General features: G+C 35.6%; 1 protein-coding gene across 3 annotated transcripts in view; it reads right to left on the bottom strand.

Moving 5' to 3' along the window:
* Positions 1-20,703, bottom strand: part of LOC150101764 (coronin-1C-like) — a 218,952-nt gene that overhangs the window by 112,145 nt on the left and 86,104 nt on the right. For all 3 annotated transcript variants that reach the window (XM_090399832.1, XM_090399833.1, XM_090399831.1), the window contains exons 5-6: positions 14,861-14,977; positions 11,737-11,841 (exon numbers count right to left, since the gene is read on the bottom strand). In XM_090399832.1, coding sequence (XP_090255958.1) covers positions 11,737-11,841; positions 14,861-14,977 — 222 coding nt within the window. The remainder of the gene's footprint in view (positions 1-11,736; positions 11,842-14,860; positions 14,978-20,703) is intronic.

Below are 20,703 nucleotides of genomic sequence, written 5' to 3'. Positions count from 1 at the left end.
AATTAGTTAGGGACCATATACAACATTGGGCAGATGAGGATAATGTTATCTGTGAGAGTCAACATGGATTTGTGAGGATGGGGGGGGGGGCGCTCTTGTTTTAGTAATATGCTAGCCTTTTATAACAAAGTTACAAGAGCAGTAGATGAGGGAAAGGCATATACTGTCATTTTCTTGGACTTAGCAAAGGCATTTGACAGGGTGCCACATGATAAGCTGATATTTAAGTTGCAGCACATGGGTTTGGATGTCAGGTTGGTCAACTGGATTCAGGATTGGTTGTCCGATATGTATCAGAGTTGTGTATGGTGGGGGAGTTTCAAGGAGGCAGAGGGTTACAAGTGGGATCCCACAGGGCTCAGTACTGGGACCTGTATTGTTCAACCTTTATATCAATGACACTGTCAGCAGATTGCAGATGATGTGAAGCTGGGAAGGGTTATTAATAATAGTGCAGATGTGGTGGTCATGTAAGAAGATTTGAGTAAGCTAGACTAGGCATTCCCAACCCTATGCCAGTGGGCACCATTGGCCCTTCGACCAATTTGTGTGTGCCGTATAGCTTGAAATAATCACGTGCACATCACGCAACAATTCGTGGCATGCTATATGATGCATGCGTTAATGACACATGACCAGTATTAAATGCATACAATGTAAAGTAGGCACACATTTGAAGTTGTTCATTATCTGTTGCTAGTTATATGCGCATAATTTTAACGGTGTCTTGTGCTTAAATTTTTGAAATATTTTGATTTTTAATCCTAAAATGAGTGAATCAAGTAAAAGACAAAGAATCTATAATTTTAACACTGACTGGGAGGAAACATATTGTTTCCTCCCAGTCAGTGTTAAAATTATAGATTCTTTAAATTTGGAGTTGCAAGGAAAAGATAGACATGTTGCTAAAATGATAGGCTCTGTAAACTCATTTAAAGCAAAACTGGATTTTTGGATATCACATCTGTAGATGGGATCTCCCGTTCATTTCCCAAATATGAAAAAAATGGTAGGCGATAGTGAATTTAACTTGTGACCATTTGTTAAACATCTTCAAGTGCTTAACACGTTCATTGCCAAGCTGAAAATTGGAATTTCATGTGGTGGCCAAATTTTTTATATTTTTTTATTTAGTTTTTATTGTGCTCAAAATAAGTTAATATATTATTTATATGTATGCTTTTATTATTATGTACATAGGATTTATGTACTCTAAATATCTATTACGCGATATCGCGTGATATGTAATTCGGTCAAATAAGTTATATATTTTACAAATAAAAAACATTTAAATATAATAATTATAACTTTAATTATCAGTCTTTTATAATCACAGAATTTTTAAAAATAACGTACAAATAGAAAAAAATAATTATCAAAAATCAACATTTATAGGGAACTTACTAAAAAAAAAGACAAAAACAATACTCAAAATAAATAAAAACCAAACTTCAAGCATGCTAAATCAACAAATAACTAAACAAAATCTTCGCATCGTCGCCTTGTCCAAACGCCGCCACTGTGCGCACTGGCTAACATAAACAATAGACAATGGCTGGCGGCCATCCCCACTCCACGAAAGTCGATCCCTTCCCTAGTGGCCAATATAAATATTACGCACCGTTTCGCTGTGGCCGCTATACTATTCTGCTTAGAAACTTGATAGCGACGGCCATGCGATAACGCGTGATCGGCCGACCGGCGAGAACTTGCATCACGCGATATCGCGTGATTGGCAATGAACGTGTTGAAGGATAGTTTGAAAAGAGATTTCAGGAATTTACTTCATTGAGCCAATGATCTCCTTTTTTATCAATCCTTTTACTTGCCAAGTAAATATAATGGAAATAGCTGCATGTATTGCAAAGCTTGTTCAAGTAAATGCTGATTAACTGGAGCTAGAAATTTTGGATCTTCAGAATGACATTATGCTAAAATCCCATATAACAGATGAAAACTCCTGGAATCTAGTGGATAGGAAAAAGTTTCCATTCTTAAAAAGAGCAGCGTACAAGATAAAATCGTTTTTCGGTTTCACATACCTTTGCAAACCATTGTTTTCAATCATCAATATCATAAAATCAAAATATAGATCACGACTCACTGATGAGCATCTTGATGACTGTTTAAGAACTGGAATATCATCATATTCTCCTAATTATGAAGCACTGGCCAATGAAATGCAATGCCAAATATCACACTAACTTACATGTATATATTTAAATTTTTATATAATGTAAACTTTTAAGTAATGAAACATTTGATTATAACGTAAACTTTGTATGTATTCATTTAACAAAAGAATTCAAAAAATTTGCTTGAAAAAATAGATGATGCCCGTTTCCCTACCGGTATTTTAGAATGTGCTCTAGGAAACAAAAAGGTTGGAAACCCCCGAGCTAGGCAGATGGGCAAATGAATTGTGGGTGTTGGTTTAATGCAGCGTCGATGGGATGCTGCATACTCTATTGAAGGATATATACTGGAGGAAAGTAGGATAGACAAGAGATGTGTGGTTGATGATTGATAGAGACCTGAAATTCAGGGGACATATTGCAAAGGTGATGAAGGTAACACAAAGGATTGCTGCAATAATGAGAAGGACGCTGACCTGCAGAGATAAAAGAGATATCATTCTGTTGTATAAGACCCTGATCAGACCACACTTAGACTATTGTTCTCAGATTTGGGCCCCAGGATTTGAAGGGGATAAATTAACTGTGGAAAGGGTACAAAGGCAGATAACAAAGATGATTTCAGGACTGTACAATGTTAGTTATGAGGATCGGCTGAGGGAATGTGGACTGCAGAGTTTGGTGGGAAGAAGGAGAGGTGATATAGAGACTTTTAAATTGTTGAGAGGTGGTTACAGGGTTGATACTGGGGAGTTCTTTTGCTTGGTTGAACAGCGAGAGAGAGTGATGACAATGGGCTATCCCTGGAAGTTACGAAAGGAAACTGTGAGCAAGAGGGTGAGGAGTGGTTTCTTTGCATGGAGAGGGGTTGAACCATGGAATGCATTGCCTGATAGAGTGGTGAGAGTGAGATCGGTCAATGAGTTTAAGGAGTGGTATGATAGACTTTGTGTTTCCTAGGAGGGACCTCCCACGTTGAGTCTTTCGACTCCTGGAGGCCTAAATAATAATATCTTTTTTTTTTTTTTACCAGATGACTTATGAGCAGGAAGAACAGAGTTACGTCAACTTATAGATGACACTTTGACAGACAAGGAGCCATTTAGCGGAGATGATGATAGTGAAATTGATTTAGAATTAGTCAGTAACCATGAGTCTGATACAGAACAAGACTGTAAGGAAGAATCTTAAACAATACGTAATCTAATATTAAAAGTCTGTGGGACCCCGCCTTACCACTTTTGTTACATTTTCCCACCTCACCAGCACCGTGTTAACACAAAGTGAAGTCTCATAGGATGAGCAAGTGTTTGTGCAACTTTCTGGGCTACACTCCCATTTACTCCTGCGTCATAAGTACTACTCAAGTGATCTGCAGTGTACACCTTCTGTCCAAAAAGAAACCGAACTTTTCGAAAATAGAAGAAACCAGTGGCACCACCTGTTGTATATTTTTGTTGTCGAAAGCGGCAACCTTCATTAGTGTTGTGTCAACTGTTTAAGGCATTTGTTTCATTAGAAGCCGAGTTATAGTGCCAAGAGTAACAGTGTGTTTTGACGAACAGTTGGAAAATGAGTTTCAAACAGAGCTGCAATTGACTTTTGTGTTAAACTTGGTAAACGTTTTACCAAAACACACCAAATGCTTCAAAAAGTATACGGTGATGAATGCTTATCCCGTACTCAAGTTTAAAAGTGGTTAAAGCGATTTCAAAGTGGTTGTGAGATGCTTGAAAACGACGGAAAGCCTGGCCATCTGAAAACTGGACTGAGCGAAGTTAACACACAAAAGGTGCATGATTTCATCAAAGAAAACCTGAAATTGTTCATGAGATTAATTGAAGATGAATTGGGGATTCTAAAAATCAACTGTGCACAACATTTTGACCGAGTTTTGGGCCTTCATAAATTGAATTAGCGATTTGTTCCCCACAAGTTGACTGACAACCAAAAAATGTATCAAATTGAACACTGCAAGGACCTCATTAAAACCACTCGTAAAGACTCAAACTTCCTTGAAATTGTTACTAGTGACAAAACGTGGTGTTTTGAGTATGAGTCCAAAACAAAATGCCAGGGTATTAAGTGGAGACCACCAGAAGAGGGGCATCCGAAAAAAAGTCGCTTTAAGAAGTCAAAAGTAAAGACAATGCTGATTTCTTTCTACGATTCCGCCTGGTCAAACGGTCAATGGTGAGGTTTATCTCAAAGTTTTGAAGCAATTGATAGCGAGAATTCGTCGCGTACAGCATGAATATCAAGATGCAGACAGCTGGTCACTTTTGCACGATAATGCACCATCTCATTGTTCGAACATTGTGAGACAGTTTTTGAGCAAAAACCAAGTTTGTGTGTTGGATCACTCACCGTATTCACCTGATTTAGCACCCTGTGACTTCTTCCTATTCTCAACTTCATTTGCCAATGAAAGGAAAGCGATACGACACCATTGAAAATGTTCAAGCAGCAGTAACCACGATCCTCAACAGTATCCCAAAAACCGATATAAAAAACTCATTTAACGAATTAATTAACTGTGGCAAACACTGTATTGAAGCTGAGGGAGAGTATATTATATTGATTGAAATAAATGATTCGAACAATTATAATTGGTTTATGTTTTATTTTCTATCAAAAGTTCGGTTTCTTTTTGGACAGAGGGTGTAAACCCAGCAGTAGTGATGCCTTGTACTTATGTTAATAGTGCAAATAACTTTTATTACATTTACAAGCCAGAAAAAGGCCATTGCTCCATTAGTGAAAAAGGCATATCAGATTTATTTCAGATGTAAGATCGGCATCAGGACCTGGCCTGGGGCCTTGTATATATGCTGTGGTACATGTGCTAGAAATCTTCCAAAAGTGGCTGAAAGGCAGTAAAGTATTGATGCCATTTGCTGTTCCCTATGGTTTGGAGGGAGCAGTAGCAATCATTTCCATGATTGCTACTTCTGCATGGTACCATCCATTTTGGGAAGCATTACGAGGAAAAAGAAATGGACAATAGCATAACTGAATATACCATCATCTCTCAGACCAGTTCTACATGGCAAAGGACTTCCAGTTCCCGAATCTCTAAAAGAATTTTCCATCAATTCAAAGGACGATGAGGAGGGGAGCTGAAATGATGTTGGGTTCTCCTGAGCCTTCGCCATCTAATGAGGATCCATATGTCAGTCATGGTGCATCATCTGCACCATACATTCTCTCATAAGAAGACCCGAATGATCTTGTTCGTGATTTGGAGCTGTCCAAGGCCAAAGCGGAGTTACTAGGATTAAGGCTTCTACAATGAAATCTACAATGAAAACTTCCAAAAGGAAGATGACCTTGAGTTCTGCTAGATCTCCTGATGAATGCCCTTTTAATCAAACATGACCCACACGAATGCCGACTATTCATAGACCCGTCGAAATTGAGTCTCAAGGTGGTGTTTGCTATGTAATGGAAACCAGCTTCCATTCGTTCTATTGGATACGCTGTCTACACGAAAGAAACCTTTGACAACCTAAAACAGCTGTTGGACTGTGTTCAATACAGCAAGTACGGCTGGTATCTGTGGCGACTTGAAGGTAGTGTCTGTGTTGATGGGTCTGCAGCTGGGATATACAAAGTACTGTTGTCAAACAAGGACTTTGCACTATGTGAAGAGAGACTGGCCTGCAAGGAAATCTCTGAAGATTGGAGATAAGAATGTGCAATACCCGGAATTAGCAGAAAGCACAAAATTCTGCTAATGGCCCCTACACATCAAACTAGGTCTGGAAAAAAAAAATTTCATAAAATTCTCTTGACTCAACAAAGTCACAGCATTTGTCGACAACCTGCTACAGGGTGATGAGAAAAAAGCTTGGGACACATTGCATCTGGTGTCAACTAATTTCCTCGGAAATGTCAGGGCAGAAAACCATAAGGAACTGGTTGAGGACTTGTCTCTGTATCAAAAACTTAGCCGTCCTTAAAAATACACTTGCTCCATTCCCACTTGGATTTTTTCCCTGACAACTGCGGCATGGTTAGTGATAAGCACAGCGAACGTTTCTATCAGGAAATTGCAATGATGGAGAAACAATACCAGGGAAAGTAAACCACTTCCATGTTGGCTGACTAGATATGATCCTGAGCAGCTATACAAGCAACAGGCAAAACGACATCAGACATATACCAGTAGATCTGACAAGTATGTATTATTCTATTATATAAGAAACTATTATGCATCTCTCACAACCTGTAGCCAATTTTGCATTTTTATCATCATATTCGTGTTCAGCACCTCAAAATCTATAAGAAATTACTAAGTTATTAGGGGGGGGGGCATGACTTTTGTAAAATTTTGTTGTACAGTGTAATTAATTCCTTAGTTCTTTTTCAATGAAATGTAAACTGTATTTTCACAAAGGATTCTGTTTTTTCCTATGTCTGTGGCACTATAGCTGTGAAAGATTACTGGAGATGTTGGAGGTTGTTGAATCTCGAGTGTCTACAATAGGTCTCAGAGGCACACCTGTTTTGAATTTCTTTGGGTTCTATAAATTCTCAGAACTAACTCTAACAGATGTTTCGAAGTTTCATTTCCTCAGGACAGGTGATGAGGCTTTTGATCATATTATTGTTCTTGTTTTGTGTCTGCCATGTTGTATATGAGTCCAACAAGCAGCAGACATCCCTCCAGAAATTTTACTATAATTTCTGAGGAAAGTAAATTCCATTTTGGAACTATTTCTGGCTACTGGTCATTTTGCATTTAGTAATATAGTTGCTGCCTGAATGCATATCAATTCTGCTAAATCTTTTTGGTAATTTACCTAATTCTTTCTCTACATTTGCTATAAAGGATGATGTGGGTGGGTTAAAGTCTTTTGACAATATATTTAATTCTGCATGTGTCAAGGTCTGTGAAGATAGAATAAATGATATGTTGTGGGGTAAGTGCCTGTCTTATTACTCTTTTTCAAATAGCAGCTTGTTAAATTTCTTTTTTAAGTTGTTACTATTCACTCAGGCAAATGATTATGTTTTGTTTCCAGACTGTCAGCAGTGTTCCACAGCTCTGCAGGTCATGCAGATACCAGTTTCACAGCTTATCTGAACAGTGTACATTTCTCTCTTGAACTTGAAAAGAACAAAACTACTCATTTTTGACATTCTCCTAGAGGTCTTGAGAAGAACAAACTCATTTAATTCGCTATACAGAAAACCTATCCATAATGAAAGATATCTCCATGCTCCAGTTCTCATGCAAAACAGAGAATAATTAAAATACTTAGAGACAGAGTATACAACATCCCCAGTAACATTTTTCAAAATAATGGTGCTTCTTTTCAATTCTGTTGAGGTGGAATTTGTTCCAGTAGATTAGTTTTCATTGCTTGTCCTCAGCAGCATACAGTGAGTGTGCCACTGAGGACAAGTTAAATTTGTATAAAAAACTTACTTTATTAACAAAAAAATTCTACATCAATTCTTTGTTTAGAGATGTAAACAATATGTAAATTTGAAAGGAGCATATGTTTTTTTACGGTCCTTAACAACTTAAAGGTCCTTAACTTCAACTGTTTCGAGTTGTCAAGAAAGATGAAAATAAATTTCAGTTTGACAAAAAAATAAAAGGTTATCTAACAGGAAACCACAAGAAATCACTAACTGTAGTTCTATTCGTGATTGCAAGTAATTTACTGAGTAGAAGTAAGCTAACTGCTATTGATAGCGCACACACACACACACCTTTAATTCTTGTACAATTTTTAGTCAATAAAAATTTGGCAGCAAGTGTACCGCTTAGTTTCTGCTCACCTTCAGCCATTAAAAATTCATGCAGATTCCTTGTTCCTGACTATACATAGGGAATTGCATTACTATTTCACATAGGACTAGTCAAAACATGCTCCAATGGCAACACTTCTCACACTATGAATATCTTGATATTTGTAATAGTTCATGACTAATTCAAAAAAAAAAAATAATAAATAAATAAATTTATAGGCAAGTTAACTGTTCAAAAATTATTTCTTCATGAATTTTCTGGGCATGTGGCACACACCCAGATTGTATGCCCCTGCTTGTTCTGCTATTCTTCCCATGGTCTGAGGAAAGGATGTAAGGCTTAGTTTGCTGTAGAATAGCATAATATCTAGGATAACCTTAGCATACCACTTCTGTGCACATTGATTACTTGCCAGATAGTGGATGTCCAAATGGATCCAGTGATGAATCTAAAATCCCTTGAGTATGAATTCTTCTTCCCCAAATTTATAACAGCCCTCACAAAATCCCAATCATATTTGCTAACAGAAGGAAGAAACAATAAACATCTGACTCACACTTAACTACATCATTATTCATTCCTCATCCTCCATGGAACAGGCAAACAGCCAACAGAAAAAATGTCACCTTTCTTTATTCAGAAGGGTTTAGAAGAATTGAAAGGATCTCCCAAAATAGTTAAACTAAGTTCAAGTCATATTGTTGTAACAGGTAATTTTCCTCCACCTCCCCATGTCCACAACACTCAGAACTACTCTGCGCAATATCATTGGGGAAGGGGGGGGGGATACAAATTACAGTAATACCTCAAAATTCTCAATTACTCTACAGGAGTGATAATTAACAGGTCCTACTTGACATTCTGGATGAGGAGATATGGTCAGAGCTTAGAGAACAAGTAGTGACACAGTTAGAAAATGTATTCTGATATGCAATTCCAATCAGGAATATCATGCTTATCTTTAAAACACCTAAATCCCAACATCTGCAAAAAAAAACAGACCATCTCTGAGGCATTATATTCTTAATTCAGAAATATCTGATTTAACATCTCTAAATGTCAGAAATATGAACATGCCTAAGCTCTCTCACCATTTACTTTTCAGACATTGTTTCTGTCCAATATCTCTTCTATAGGAGATAATGACAGTACATTGCGCCCTTCAGTTGGAAAAGGCCTAAGTTCGATTCTTATTGTGACGAGAGCAATCTTTATATGGATTTTTTTCAATTGAAGGCAGGTTAGCCAATCTCATATGGAGGTAGCAGGGTTTTTCCTCCCAGAACACATACAATTTACAGACAAAAAAATACTAGTGGTGGTGGGCAGTAGATGGCGTTGTGTGTAGATGATGATAACAGTAGTGAGTCTGTGTAGTTGGTGGATTAAATGGTGGAGACAGAGAGTTAGAGTGCCCTTCCTCAATGGGTCCTTGGAATGTCACGTAACAACAATAATAATGTTCTGCTGAACTGGCCACCATCGTTCCTTCACTTTCTTCTAAGACTGCAAGAAAAAAAAACAGCTGCTGGTCAAAATACATCTGTTTACTTCAACCAAAGGAGCTGTTTTTTCTTCCACTTTCATTCAATTTTACTCTTTTGAATAGCCTATCGCATGCTATCTCCAAAGAGTACAATCTCCAGCTGTTCAAGGATACACTTATAGAATCCTACCTTCCCCTTGACTCATGCTGGCATACATCAGTGATGTGCTATTTTGCAACCTTTCATAAGTGGGGTTAATATATAACACATCTATTTTTATACTTTTCTAGAAAAACTATCTTAAATAAATGTAAAATAATGCAAATAAAAATTATGCAACCCTAAAGAAAACATGAATTGGCTTATTTTTTTATTTATTTTTAATCGTGAGTCACTTATAATGCAATATACATGTTTCATCATTAGTCTGAAATGAAATCTAGTCTTTATAAAAACATTAAACCCAACTGTTCACTATTTATGACTAATGTGCCACAGGAACAAAGCTTTATTGAAGTCACATTAGAAATACATCCAGGTTACATGAGTGCACAAAAATCTAAGAATTTTTGTGCACTCGTGTAACCTGGATGTATTTCTATTTAATATTTCATTCATGATAAACACAATATGAAACTTTTTTGAAACTTGAGTTTTTCATTCTGTAAAACAAACAAACTGGCCAGAAGAGCACATGCAATTAAGACAAAGTACACTGATCCAAACAGACTTAGTTGCTTTGGCTACAATTCAAAATAATCCAACCCTAACCTTTCCCTTTAACATATTAAGATCAAATTGCTTGTCACACTGAAGTAACTTGGTTTCATATAATACTATCTATGCTATGTGTCAAAGGGTAATTTCTGTCTGGTTTGTTTGAGAGATGAAGAATCCAAGTTTAGGGAAGCCCTACTACCTCTTTATAAGAAATGCAAGCTCACCTCATGTTGAAAAGGTCTTATAATATATATATATATAAAATCATATCTATTCATCCATTCTATTCTAGAACAAGTTGAGTTCCATCCCCCTTACTGAGTAGGCTTACAGCTAATTAATACAACAAGTTGCCACTCCTTGCTGCATTCCCTAAGGGCAGTATTTCTGAATGTAGTCCGTGTGTGTATGTATTCATGGGGTCTGTTTGCCTGTTCTGGGGGACGAAAAACCCGAGTTTCCGGATTAAAAAATCCCCTACCTCCATATGAGACCAGCTAATTCATCTTTTGCCGAAAGAGACCAGATAAAAGTTCCTCACATCACTGACAGCAATCGAACCCAGATCTTTCCGACCAAAGGGCTTCATCTATACTGACTGAGCTACAGAGGTTCCATATATATTACAGTCCCAACTTACAGATTGGTTGTGTTCTGGAAGACTGTACATGAGGTGAAACTTACATAAGTCAGTTTGGATTCTGAAGCTGATGATATCCAATAGAAGTTCACTGTATACAGTGAACTTATACTAGAAATGTTTATAATATAATGCTAAGTGCTAAAAAAATAAAAGGGAGAGGGATTGTTAAAAAAATTTGTTCATAGTAAAGGGCACAAATAAATTAAGAAAACTGCAAATTTAAAACAATTTAACTATCTATAAAACACATATATAATAGTGCATTTAATCAATCAGATTATTTAAAATGTTTCTTTAATGTGAGGTTATCCTTAACTGTATTCACAGTCAAGGTTGGCAGTTCAAAGTCAAGCAATATGTTTCCAACGTCTTAATCACCTTCATAATTCTTAATGATATTCAATTTCATTTCAAAATCAGTCTTCATATGTTTACGAGTGGTTGTACTACTCATATTACTTGGTCTTTTACTTCCCTTGTTTAACCCAATAAATCAGAATACAATAAAAAAGATATGAGAATATCATAGCTATATGCTTGGTAGATACAGCAAATTAATGAGTCTGTTGTTGACTGGACAATATACTACCAATATGCTGTCTCCGATACACACAATTTCATTACAAGTTTCATTTAGATCCATAATCCATGAATGGTGTAAAGTTTCACTGAATTTTCCTAATATCGTCTGTAACGTCAGATTAGCATAAGTTGGGGACTGCACTGTATTTGATTCATGGAATTTCAACAACTTTTTATCATTAAAGCCAATCTACTTGCAAATGGCTGAAAACTAACAGTGCTGATATTGAATGAGCTAAAGATTGGACTGACAGGAGAAAATTATTGTTATCTGACTTAAAAGTTACGTTTATATTTAGTGCATTATGTTCAAATAATAAAAAAAAAGAATAAAACAAAAAGCAATACTTAAAAAAAATTAAATAATCTGTATAAAATCTTAACAGAACAATTTTACCAATATACCTTTGCGCATAGGTAGAGAAGATTAACATCAGGATCATAAAATGGAAACAGAATTCCATTGCTTGTATCCAAGACCTCAAGAGTTATTGGTTCAGCAAGAGCAGCCTAAAAAAAAAAAAAAAGTACATGTAGAGAAGCAAAACTATTTAATCTTAAAATGGGGTGGGGGAGGGGGATTAAAAAATATGTTGCACGACAGTTAAAATTAGAACAACTCCTATTACAAGAGAAATTGTATCTAGAAACATACCAGTTCAGCAAACAAGTTAATACCTGAATATTCAAAATTATTCAAAATCTGGATAGGTCACAAAGACTGAAGCAGTAGACAGAACAAAATACATGTGAAAATGTCTGTGACAGTGTAATGGCAGATAGGATTGAAATTGGGATTAAAAGTCACATGACTGAAGAGAGAGAGAGAGCAAAAGTGTTGATCGAAAGAATAGTAGTATGATGGACGTAAAGAATTAAGAGTTGGTGGTAATGAGGGAGATAGCTCAATTATGCAGAGCGATACCCAGGACAAAGTGGGAGCTGCAATGAATGTAGAAACATCTAGCAAGTGGGTCAGCTGATATCACAAAACAAGAAGTGCGAGAAAAGAAAAATGAATGCATGACTAAGAGAGAAGGAAAAATAAAGGAATGAGCCTTGAATAATGATTTTATCATAAGAGGTGTGATTGACAAAATCATGCTTCCTGGGTGCAAAAATTAATGATGTTAGTGAGTCTATTAGTACAAAAGTGTAAAGTGAAAGAGTTGATCATTTTAGCTGGACTTCTATAGCATCAACAGCTACCAAAAATCTTGGCATCCTTTTCTGATCAAGATGGTACTTCTCTGCAGAACAGTTACTTTCTCTGTACAAATCCCAAATCTGACCAACATTGGAATACTGCTCTCATGTATGGGATGGTGCACCTATGATCACCCTAAAAATTCTTGATGCTGTTCAGAAAAAGGGCAGTCCAGTTGATAAATGATACTTCTCTTACAAACTCTCTCTCCAGCCACTATCCCATAGAAGATTAATTTCTACATTGTGTCTCTTATACATATATTTCCAAGGCCATTGTTCAGCAGAACTAGCATCCGTTATGTCCAATCTACAAGAGTGCATGCTGCAGCTGCTTAACATCCTTTTACAGTTGAACTGCATACTCACTGAACCTGCTACTCCCAGTCATCTTCCATTCCTTCCACCTCAATTCTGTGGAAGTCTCCCTCATATGAAGTATTTGCAAAGGACTACAATCTTCAACAAAATTCAAGAAGAATATCAACGGATTATTGTTGATATTCTTCTTGTAGCAAACAGAATATCTGTTTGCTACAGGCTCTTCTGTCTTTTGTGTTTGGGATTAAAAACAAGCTTCTTAAATTTGCATTCATACCAGGTCTTTGTATGATGTAAAGAACAGGTACTTTTCCAATCAATCTGGTGTAGAGTGTTATCTGAGAGAGAGAGAGAGAGAGAGATCTGCTTTAACAAAATTGTTAAATTTAATGTGCATTTGTGTTCTATTTTACAGACTGGAATGGTGCATCCAGTTTCACCAATATAAAGAAAGTTACAGGTGCAATGGATTCAGTATACCCCAGGATGGGCCAAGGGAGTGAGGGGATCCTTGGAGGACTTGAATGTTTTTTAATTTTGTAGGTGGTTTCAAAGTATCATTAAGGTTGTAATGGTGTAGAATTCTATTTATTTTATTTGATAACCCTTTAATGTATACTCAGATGCTATACCAGTAACACAGCAAGCCTAGAGCCCTATCCCCAGACTATGGGGTAGGAGACGTGCTTGCTTGTGGGCAAGCTCACTAGCAGACTGGTTCTTGGCATGCCTTCCAGAACCTCCAGTCTTACTGAAGCAGAGACCAAAGTAGTGTATGACTGCCAGGATCCCCCCTTTCTCGATGTCCATTGGTCACTCTGCATGGCAAATATGGTGGTAAGCCATTGGATCTCAGTGATGGTGGTCTAGAAGAAAGGATAATAAAAAATTCAGGAGAAGTGGAGCAAAGAAAAAAAAAAAAAAAGGCCAGTATCATCACTGGGAGATCCCGCTCTACCACAAGCAAGTGTCCCACAAGGAAGACAGATTTTATTGTAAAGGGTATACACAGTTGGTGACCATTGTAATGCTTAATGATTTTGGATATGCAAAACTATTCAATGCTATCACCGCTATTTACTTAAAAACAAGATGATATATGAAGAGAACAAATTACTACTACAGTATTCAGAATCAGAGTTATTTTAGAATGAAGTTACTGGAAATAATTTGGTTCTTTTCTATAAACTGTAGTGATAAAACCAGTCTGCTTATATTGCAATAAAATATTCTGGCTGTTTTCTGTAATTCCAGCACAAAAATTGTACAGAGTTTAACTTAACTAAATTGATATATTTTTTCCATCCATCTAGGATATGTCCAAAAATTTCTTCCATGAATTTTGAACTTAAGAGCAAAATCCAGGAAGACAGCAGATACTGTTTTATGATCTTTTATGTATGTTCTTAGAGCACATCATTTTTTCATTATGTGGTGTTAAACTTTTGTAATAATTTTCAAAATGATAATTATCATTCAAACATTACAAGTGATGACAAATATTAGATACATAATAATTCATAGCAAAAATAAGAAAGTTTGTGTAAACATTGAGCTTGTTTCACCAAACACAGATTTTTGAAATTTGAAAGTCTTAAGTAAATGTATACAAGGCTTAAAATGTTCGTCTGCTGATTTCACATTTTTTTTTTTTTTTTATATACTTCATGTTTGAAAATAAGACTTGTATACATAAGTATTCTAAAAAAAGATTTACTTATTAGAGTCAATTAAAGAAATTCACTTATTAAAGTCAATTAAAGAAATTTACTTATTATGTGTATTAAAGTAGCAATACCGTGTCATTTTACTTTATACAAGTTGAGTAAAAAGCAGGCTGATTTGCTGGACCAAACTATGTTGGGTATTACAGTGCTACTGTGCCAAATAATAACATAGCGTCAGTAAAATGTAGTTAAGCTAGATACTTGAAAATTAATTGAACTCAAATTATTTTTAGACATACAAGTATTTGCTATGCAATATGTAAATAAAGAATTACCTCACTTCTTAAGGCATACTGGCGTTCGCTCATACGTGAAAAACCTGTGGTAAAAATAAGCCCATTTCTCAAGTAAATGGCACGTTGTGGTTTTGCACCTTCATGTCCTAAAGCTTCCTGAAATAATTTAACTGATTAATATCAAAGCCATTAAAAATTAGATACTTCAATAACTAGCATAAAGTCAACATTAACAGAGATGTCTAGAAATTTGACATTTTTGCATTTCTTAATGCTTCAAAAATATTCATTCTTAATATGATTCTGACAATGATGCCATGTATTCAGTCTCCTAATTTTTCTCAGAACTTTCATATATATCCTTTGTTCGATTTCTAACCCTGCTCTAAGTTAAAATTACTATGAATAATGTTATGTATGAGGATGGTCTGAAAAGTTCTCGGCTTCGACCATAGATGGCATTATCAGCAAAAAATTTTTTTTTCTAAGTTGGTATTGTCTTAAGCATCCTTTGACAATTGCAAGCATTCTATCAAGTAGTTTGTTTTATACAGCTGTCTGAAGCAAAAGTGTTGTCTGTATCCCTTGAAATGGATAAAATTGAGTATCATGAAGCTATAAAATTCTTTGTAAAAGAAGGTTTAACACCAAAAGAAATTCATTAGAAGTTCATAAAAGTTTATGGGCACTCTTCTCCTTTGTTTTCAACAATTAAGAAATGTGCTGCCGAGTTTAAACGTGGCCATACCAGCCTTGAAGATGATCCACGTGAAGGACATCCAAAAAATGTAATAACACCAGAAATCATTGATCAAGTGCACGATATGATTTGGATGACCAGCGAGTCAAAGTGCATGAAATTGCTGAGACTATAGGCATTTCAAAAGAAAGTGTAGGATAAATTTTGCATGAAGAATTGCAAATGAAAAAGCTTTGAGTAAGATGAGTGCCACACTTGCTCACAGCAGATCAAAAACACACTCGCATGAAAATCTCTGAACAGTGCTTGGAGCATTTTAACAAGAATAAAACTGATTTGGTGCATTGATTTATTGCTATGGATGAGACTTGGATTCACCATTACATACCAGAATCCAAACAGCAGCCAAAACAGTGAACAGAAGCCGGTTGTTCAGCACCAAAGAAGACAAAGTTGGTTCTATCAGCAGGAAAGGTCATGGCATCAGTGTTTTGGGATGCTAAACATTTTGTTTATTAATCATCTTGAAAAGGGTAAAACAATAACCAGGGAATATTATTCCAATCTTTTATAGATGAAATTATTCGCGAGAAAAGATCTGGTATGCAGAAGGGAAAAAATCATCTTTCATCAAGACAATGCACCTGCCCACGAAGGTGTTTTGGCAATGGGAAAATTAAGGGATCTGCACTATGAATTGTTGGAACATCCACTCTATTCCCCAGATTTGGCTCCCTCTGACTTCTTTTCCCAAAACTAAAATTCTTCCTCGCTGGTCAGCGTTTTTCTTTGAATCAAGAGGTGACTGCAGCTGTAGAGGGGTATTTTGCAGATCTTACTGAGAACCACTACAGGGACGGGATAATGGAGCTGTGGAATAAATGTATTAGTCTTAAAGGAGATTATGTTGAAAAATAAAAATAATTTCGAAATTATTTTTAAAATTACATGTTTTAACTAATGTGTGCATAAACTTCAGCAGAAAGAGCCATTTGCTAGTTGGCGATTGCAAAAACAATAGAGATCTGTGTGTAAACTTTGGCATTAAAATGTGTGATTGAAATTTGAAGCACCATGTTAACATTAAATTTTGTGTGAAAATCATCAAAACTGCTACTGAAACGTTGGAGCTGTTTAAAGTGGCATATGGCGAGAATGCTCTGAAAAAGCCAAGTGTCTTTGAGTGGCATAAGAGATTCAAAGGTGGCTAAGATGTGACCGATGACCTCAGAAGTGAATATCCAAAAAAAAAAAAAAAAAAAAAAAAAAAAAAAAAATGACAGACACAAATGTGAACAGAGTGCGAGATTTGATACAGTCTGACAGATGATTAAGTGTGCAATTAATGACTCATGAATTGCAAATGAATTGAGAAACAGTCAAGGTAATTTAAACTTAAGACTTGGGTTTTTGAAAGATTTCTGCGAAGTTTGGGCCTTGGATCTTGACGGACAAACAGAAGCAGAGGCAGCTTCAAGTTGTGAATGATTTTTCTGCAAATAAGCACGTTTCCAAGAGTAATTTTGAGTGACAAAACCTGGTGCTTCCAGTATGATCCCAAAACAAAATGACAGAGCATGGGGTGGAAAACCCAGAGTTTGCCACGTCCAAAAAAAAGCATGCATATCACATTCGCATTAAAGACCATGCTGGTGTGTTTCTTTGATCACAATGAATCTATAGTCCACTATAGATTCATTGAACAGGGACAAACGGTCAACCAACAATGCTATTAAGAGGTGCTGAAAAGATTACGAGATTCTGTTCGGAGAAAAAGACCTGAATTGTGGCCTGACAAGTGGATCATCCATCACGACAATGCGGCAAGCCATAGTGCGCTCATCGTGAGAGTTTTTTCTGATCAAAAAATCAATTATCGGATTACGTCATTGTGCTTATTTACATGACTTAGCTCTCTGTGATTTCTGGCTGTTTCCAAAATCAAAGACTGTGCTAAAAGGACGAAGATTTTCTGACATCACTGATACCCACCATAATATGATAAAGGAACTTGAGTATTCTAAACAAAAAGAGTTCCAGGCCTGTTTCCAAAAATGGGAACACTGTCTAATCCAGTGTATAAATGCACAAGGACTACTTCAAAGGCGACACTAACGTATAGTTCCGAACATAGGTTTTTTACAGGTCCATTCCAGGAATTAAATTGTCATACCTTGTATATTTGCTAAAAATTGTGACTAAATAGCTGAAATATTTTACCTTTTCCACAGATTTTCCATTCTGAATGTAGCTGATATATTCCTGTTTCTGGCTTTTCATAATTTTTTCCCCCCTCAATATTTCTTCATTTCTATGTGAAATTTGCTAATGGTTTTTAACTGCTAAATTTCAAGCTTGTTACACAGTTATTCGATTTACTTAAAAAATTCCAAAATCACTATTGCATTTAATTAGAAGGATAATGTCATCTGTATGAAGTAATGGGTTGAATATATTCAATTTTAATATCAGGTTAGCGAGACTTTTTTTCATAATATGATCTACATCAGTGGTGTCCAACCTTAGGTAATCCAAGGGCCGCATTAAAAAAAAAGAAAAGAAAAAAGATTTATCCGATGGTCGCATCACAATGCGTAGCTAGTAATTTGGTGAGCTAATTTGGTGAGTAACCTAGAAAGCTGAACAAACAAACAAACAACACTAATCACACGCTCATGTTCCCCATGAGCGCCTGAAGCATGCACATTGGAACAAAACAGTGTAATGACGCTTCTTTGACAAATCTAATATTTGAAAAACGTGGATATATAGTGATGTAAAATCATCAAATAAAATTACCAGCATCGATTAGTTACAGAATTAAAATATCTAATGCGCATTTGATTCAAATTATTATTTTTTTGCTTGTGAAAATCAAAACCCACAGGCAGGCAGCATGCGGCCAGTGCTTTGGACAACCCTGATCTACATCATGAATAAGAGTGTAGATAATGTTCACATTACACCTGATTTTTATATGAAATCATTTTCCTGTACTTCCTTTAATTCTAGTTATTCATGATCATTTTCCTGATACGTACCCTGAAGGGTTGGTTCAGGTTACTATAACAGCACTAGATGATAAAGTTTACATTATTATTCATCTTCTATTAACAATTTTCCTCCAAATTAATCTATTACATATGAGCACTCCAATAATGTCATATCTAACATTTCATGTTTCTAAGGCACTTCTGACTGAATCAATCCACCTAGGTCTTGGTCTTTCCTGCCATCAAGGCATTAAACACCTGTTTTGCTAACTTTTCCTTCTACATTCTACTTAAGTGGCCATACCACCTACTGACACATTCTTGAATGCTAACAATATAAGTTCCTTTCTAATATCTTCATTTTAAATATGATTCTGCCATTGATGCCATCGGTCACTCCCATAATTTTTCTCAGAACCTTCAATATCTGTGGTCTCCAGTCTTTGATCAAGTGTTTTATTTCTTACCCAGCTCTCAGATCCATAAGTTAAAATTGGTTTAACACTGTCTTGTATAATGCTAGTTTGGTATTTTGGCTAATTTCTCTCTTATTCCATATAAATAAATTTATACGGAATAAGCTGGCTATTCCATACCAGCTTTGCTTATTCTGTTGTCTATTTCCAAATTTAACTTGCCATCCTCACTGAAAACTGCATCTAAATATAGCTGAAATACTTTACTTGTTCTATAGGATCTCCATTCAGAACACAGCTAAAGTTTTCTATGTTCCTGCCTATTTTCATAGTTGTGGTCTTTTTGTTGCTGATTTTCATGCCAAATTTGTTATATTTGGCCTGAATACTTCTCCTCCACAATTCTTCTTCTTCTTAGTTTCTTCTCAAGTATACTCGAATCAGTCTTATCAGGAGCACTCAACAGAGAAATTCCACAGTCATTCTCACATTATTTCCTTTCATAGATAGGTATAATGATAGTCCTACTCCAATCATCAAAAATTCAACCTTCCAACATGGTCATCTGATTTATGTAGTGTAGCCACTGTAAGACTTTTATACCTATGTATATGAGCATTTCTGGTCAAATATTATCTACATTCCAGGCTCTCCATTTCAAGGATTGATATACATTCCTGACTGCATTCCTCATGAATATTTCCCACCACATTCTGTCATTGCTTAGTTATTTGAAAGATCTTTATCTTCAGTTTTTTATATATTTTTAGGAAAAAAAAAATTAGCATCCTAATTTTTTTTTATCCTAAACAACCTTATAACTTACAGACCATTCAAAACTTATTTTAATGGTATTACATCACACAAACTAAATTACAAGAAGATTAATTTGCCAAAATAAGTACAAAGGCTTGTGTTAGTCTTTGTACTCGTTTCATGTTAAATTTTTTTTAATGGTATTAATTCACAACACAAGAATAATAAGGATAATTAACATTTACTTAACTTATTTGCTACTATTTTGCTGGTATTATATCCAACATCTTCAGAGCTGATTCTAAAAACAATCTCTCTGGCTACTGAGAGATTGTTTTAGGAATCAGCAGCAGCTTTAAAACATTCCCCAAACCTCAACAAGTATGGCTGCACCAATTTGCCAAAAATCTGGACGGCAGTCACTTGAAGATCAAATTAATACTTGTTTTTTTCTCTCTCTTTATTCAACAATAGATGGTGCCAATTAGGATTCTAGTTCCTTGTGTTGTCCATTACAGTTTCCCCACTGTTAACTGAATTGTTGCTGTTCATGTACTGTGACAAACTGCTTTTGTGTTCTGAAGAAGTTAGATACAATACCAGTGAAATATCAGCAAATAAGTTAAATAAATATTAGTTATTTTATTATTCTTGTGTTGTGAACCAATACTGTTAAACAAAATGACGTGATATGTCAAAAATTTGGAAGAATGTTATCCTAAGATCAACTCCTATACAAATGTAATACTTTTTCTTTTTTATAACGTTAGAGGGTGTCACATTATGACTTACAGACCATTCATAACTTAATTTAATGGTATTACAAAATCAACAAACTAAAGTCACTTTTTATAGTCCCTTTTTTCTTGAATTTTTGGTAAATCAATTTTTGCAGGTATAGCGAGAATATATCAAAATCTTGACATTTGTCAAACTACATTCTTGAAAAACCCATATGACATGTAAATAAAACACTTCTAAGAAAAATAATGGAGTTAAATACTTCAACTTTAGCAA

The sequence above is a fragment of the Typopeltis vanoorti genome, chromosome 11, assembly GCF_054136105.1.
Source record: "Typopeltis vanoorti isolate ZY-2024b chromosome 11, IOZ_Tvanoo_1.0, whole genome shotgun sequence".
NCBI classification, from domain to species: Eukaryota; Metazoa; Arthropoda; class Arachnida; order Uropygi; family Thelyphonidae; genus Typopeltis; species Typopeltis vanoorti.
This window is presented reverse-complemented; position numbering and strand designations above follow the sequence as displayed.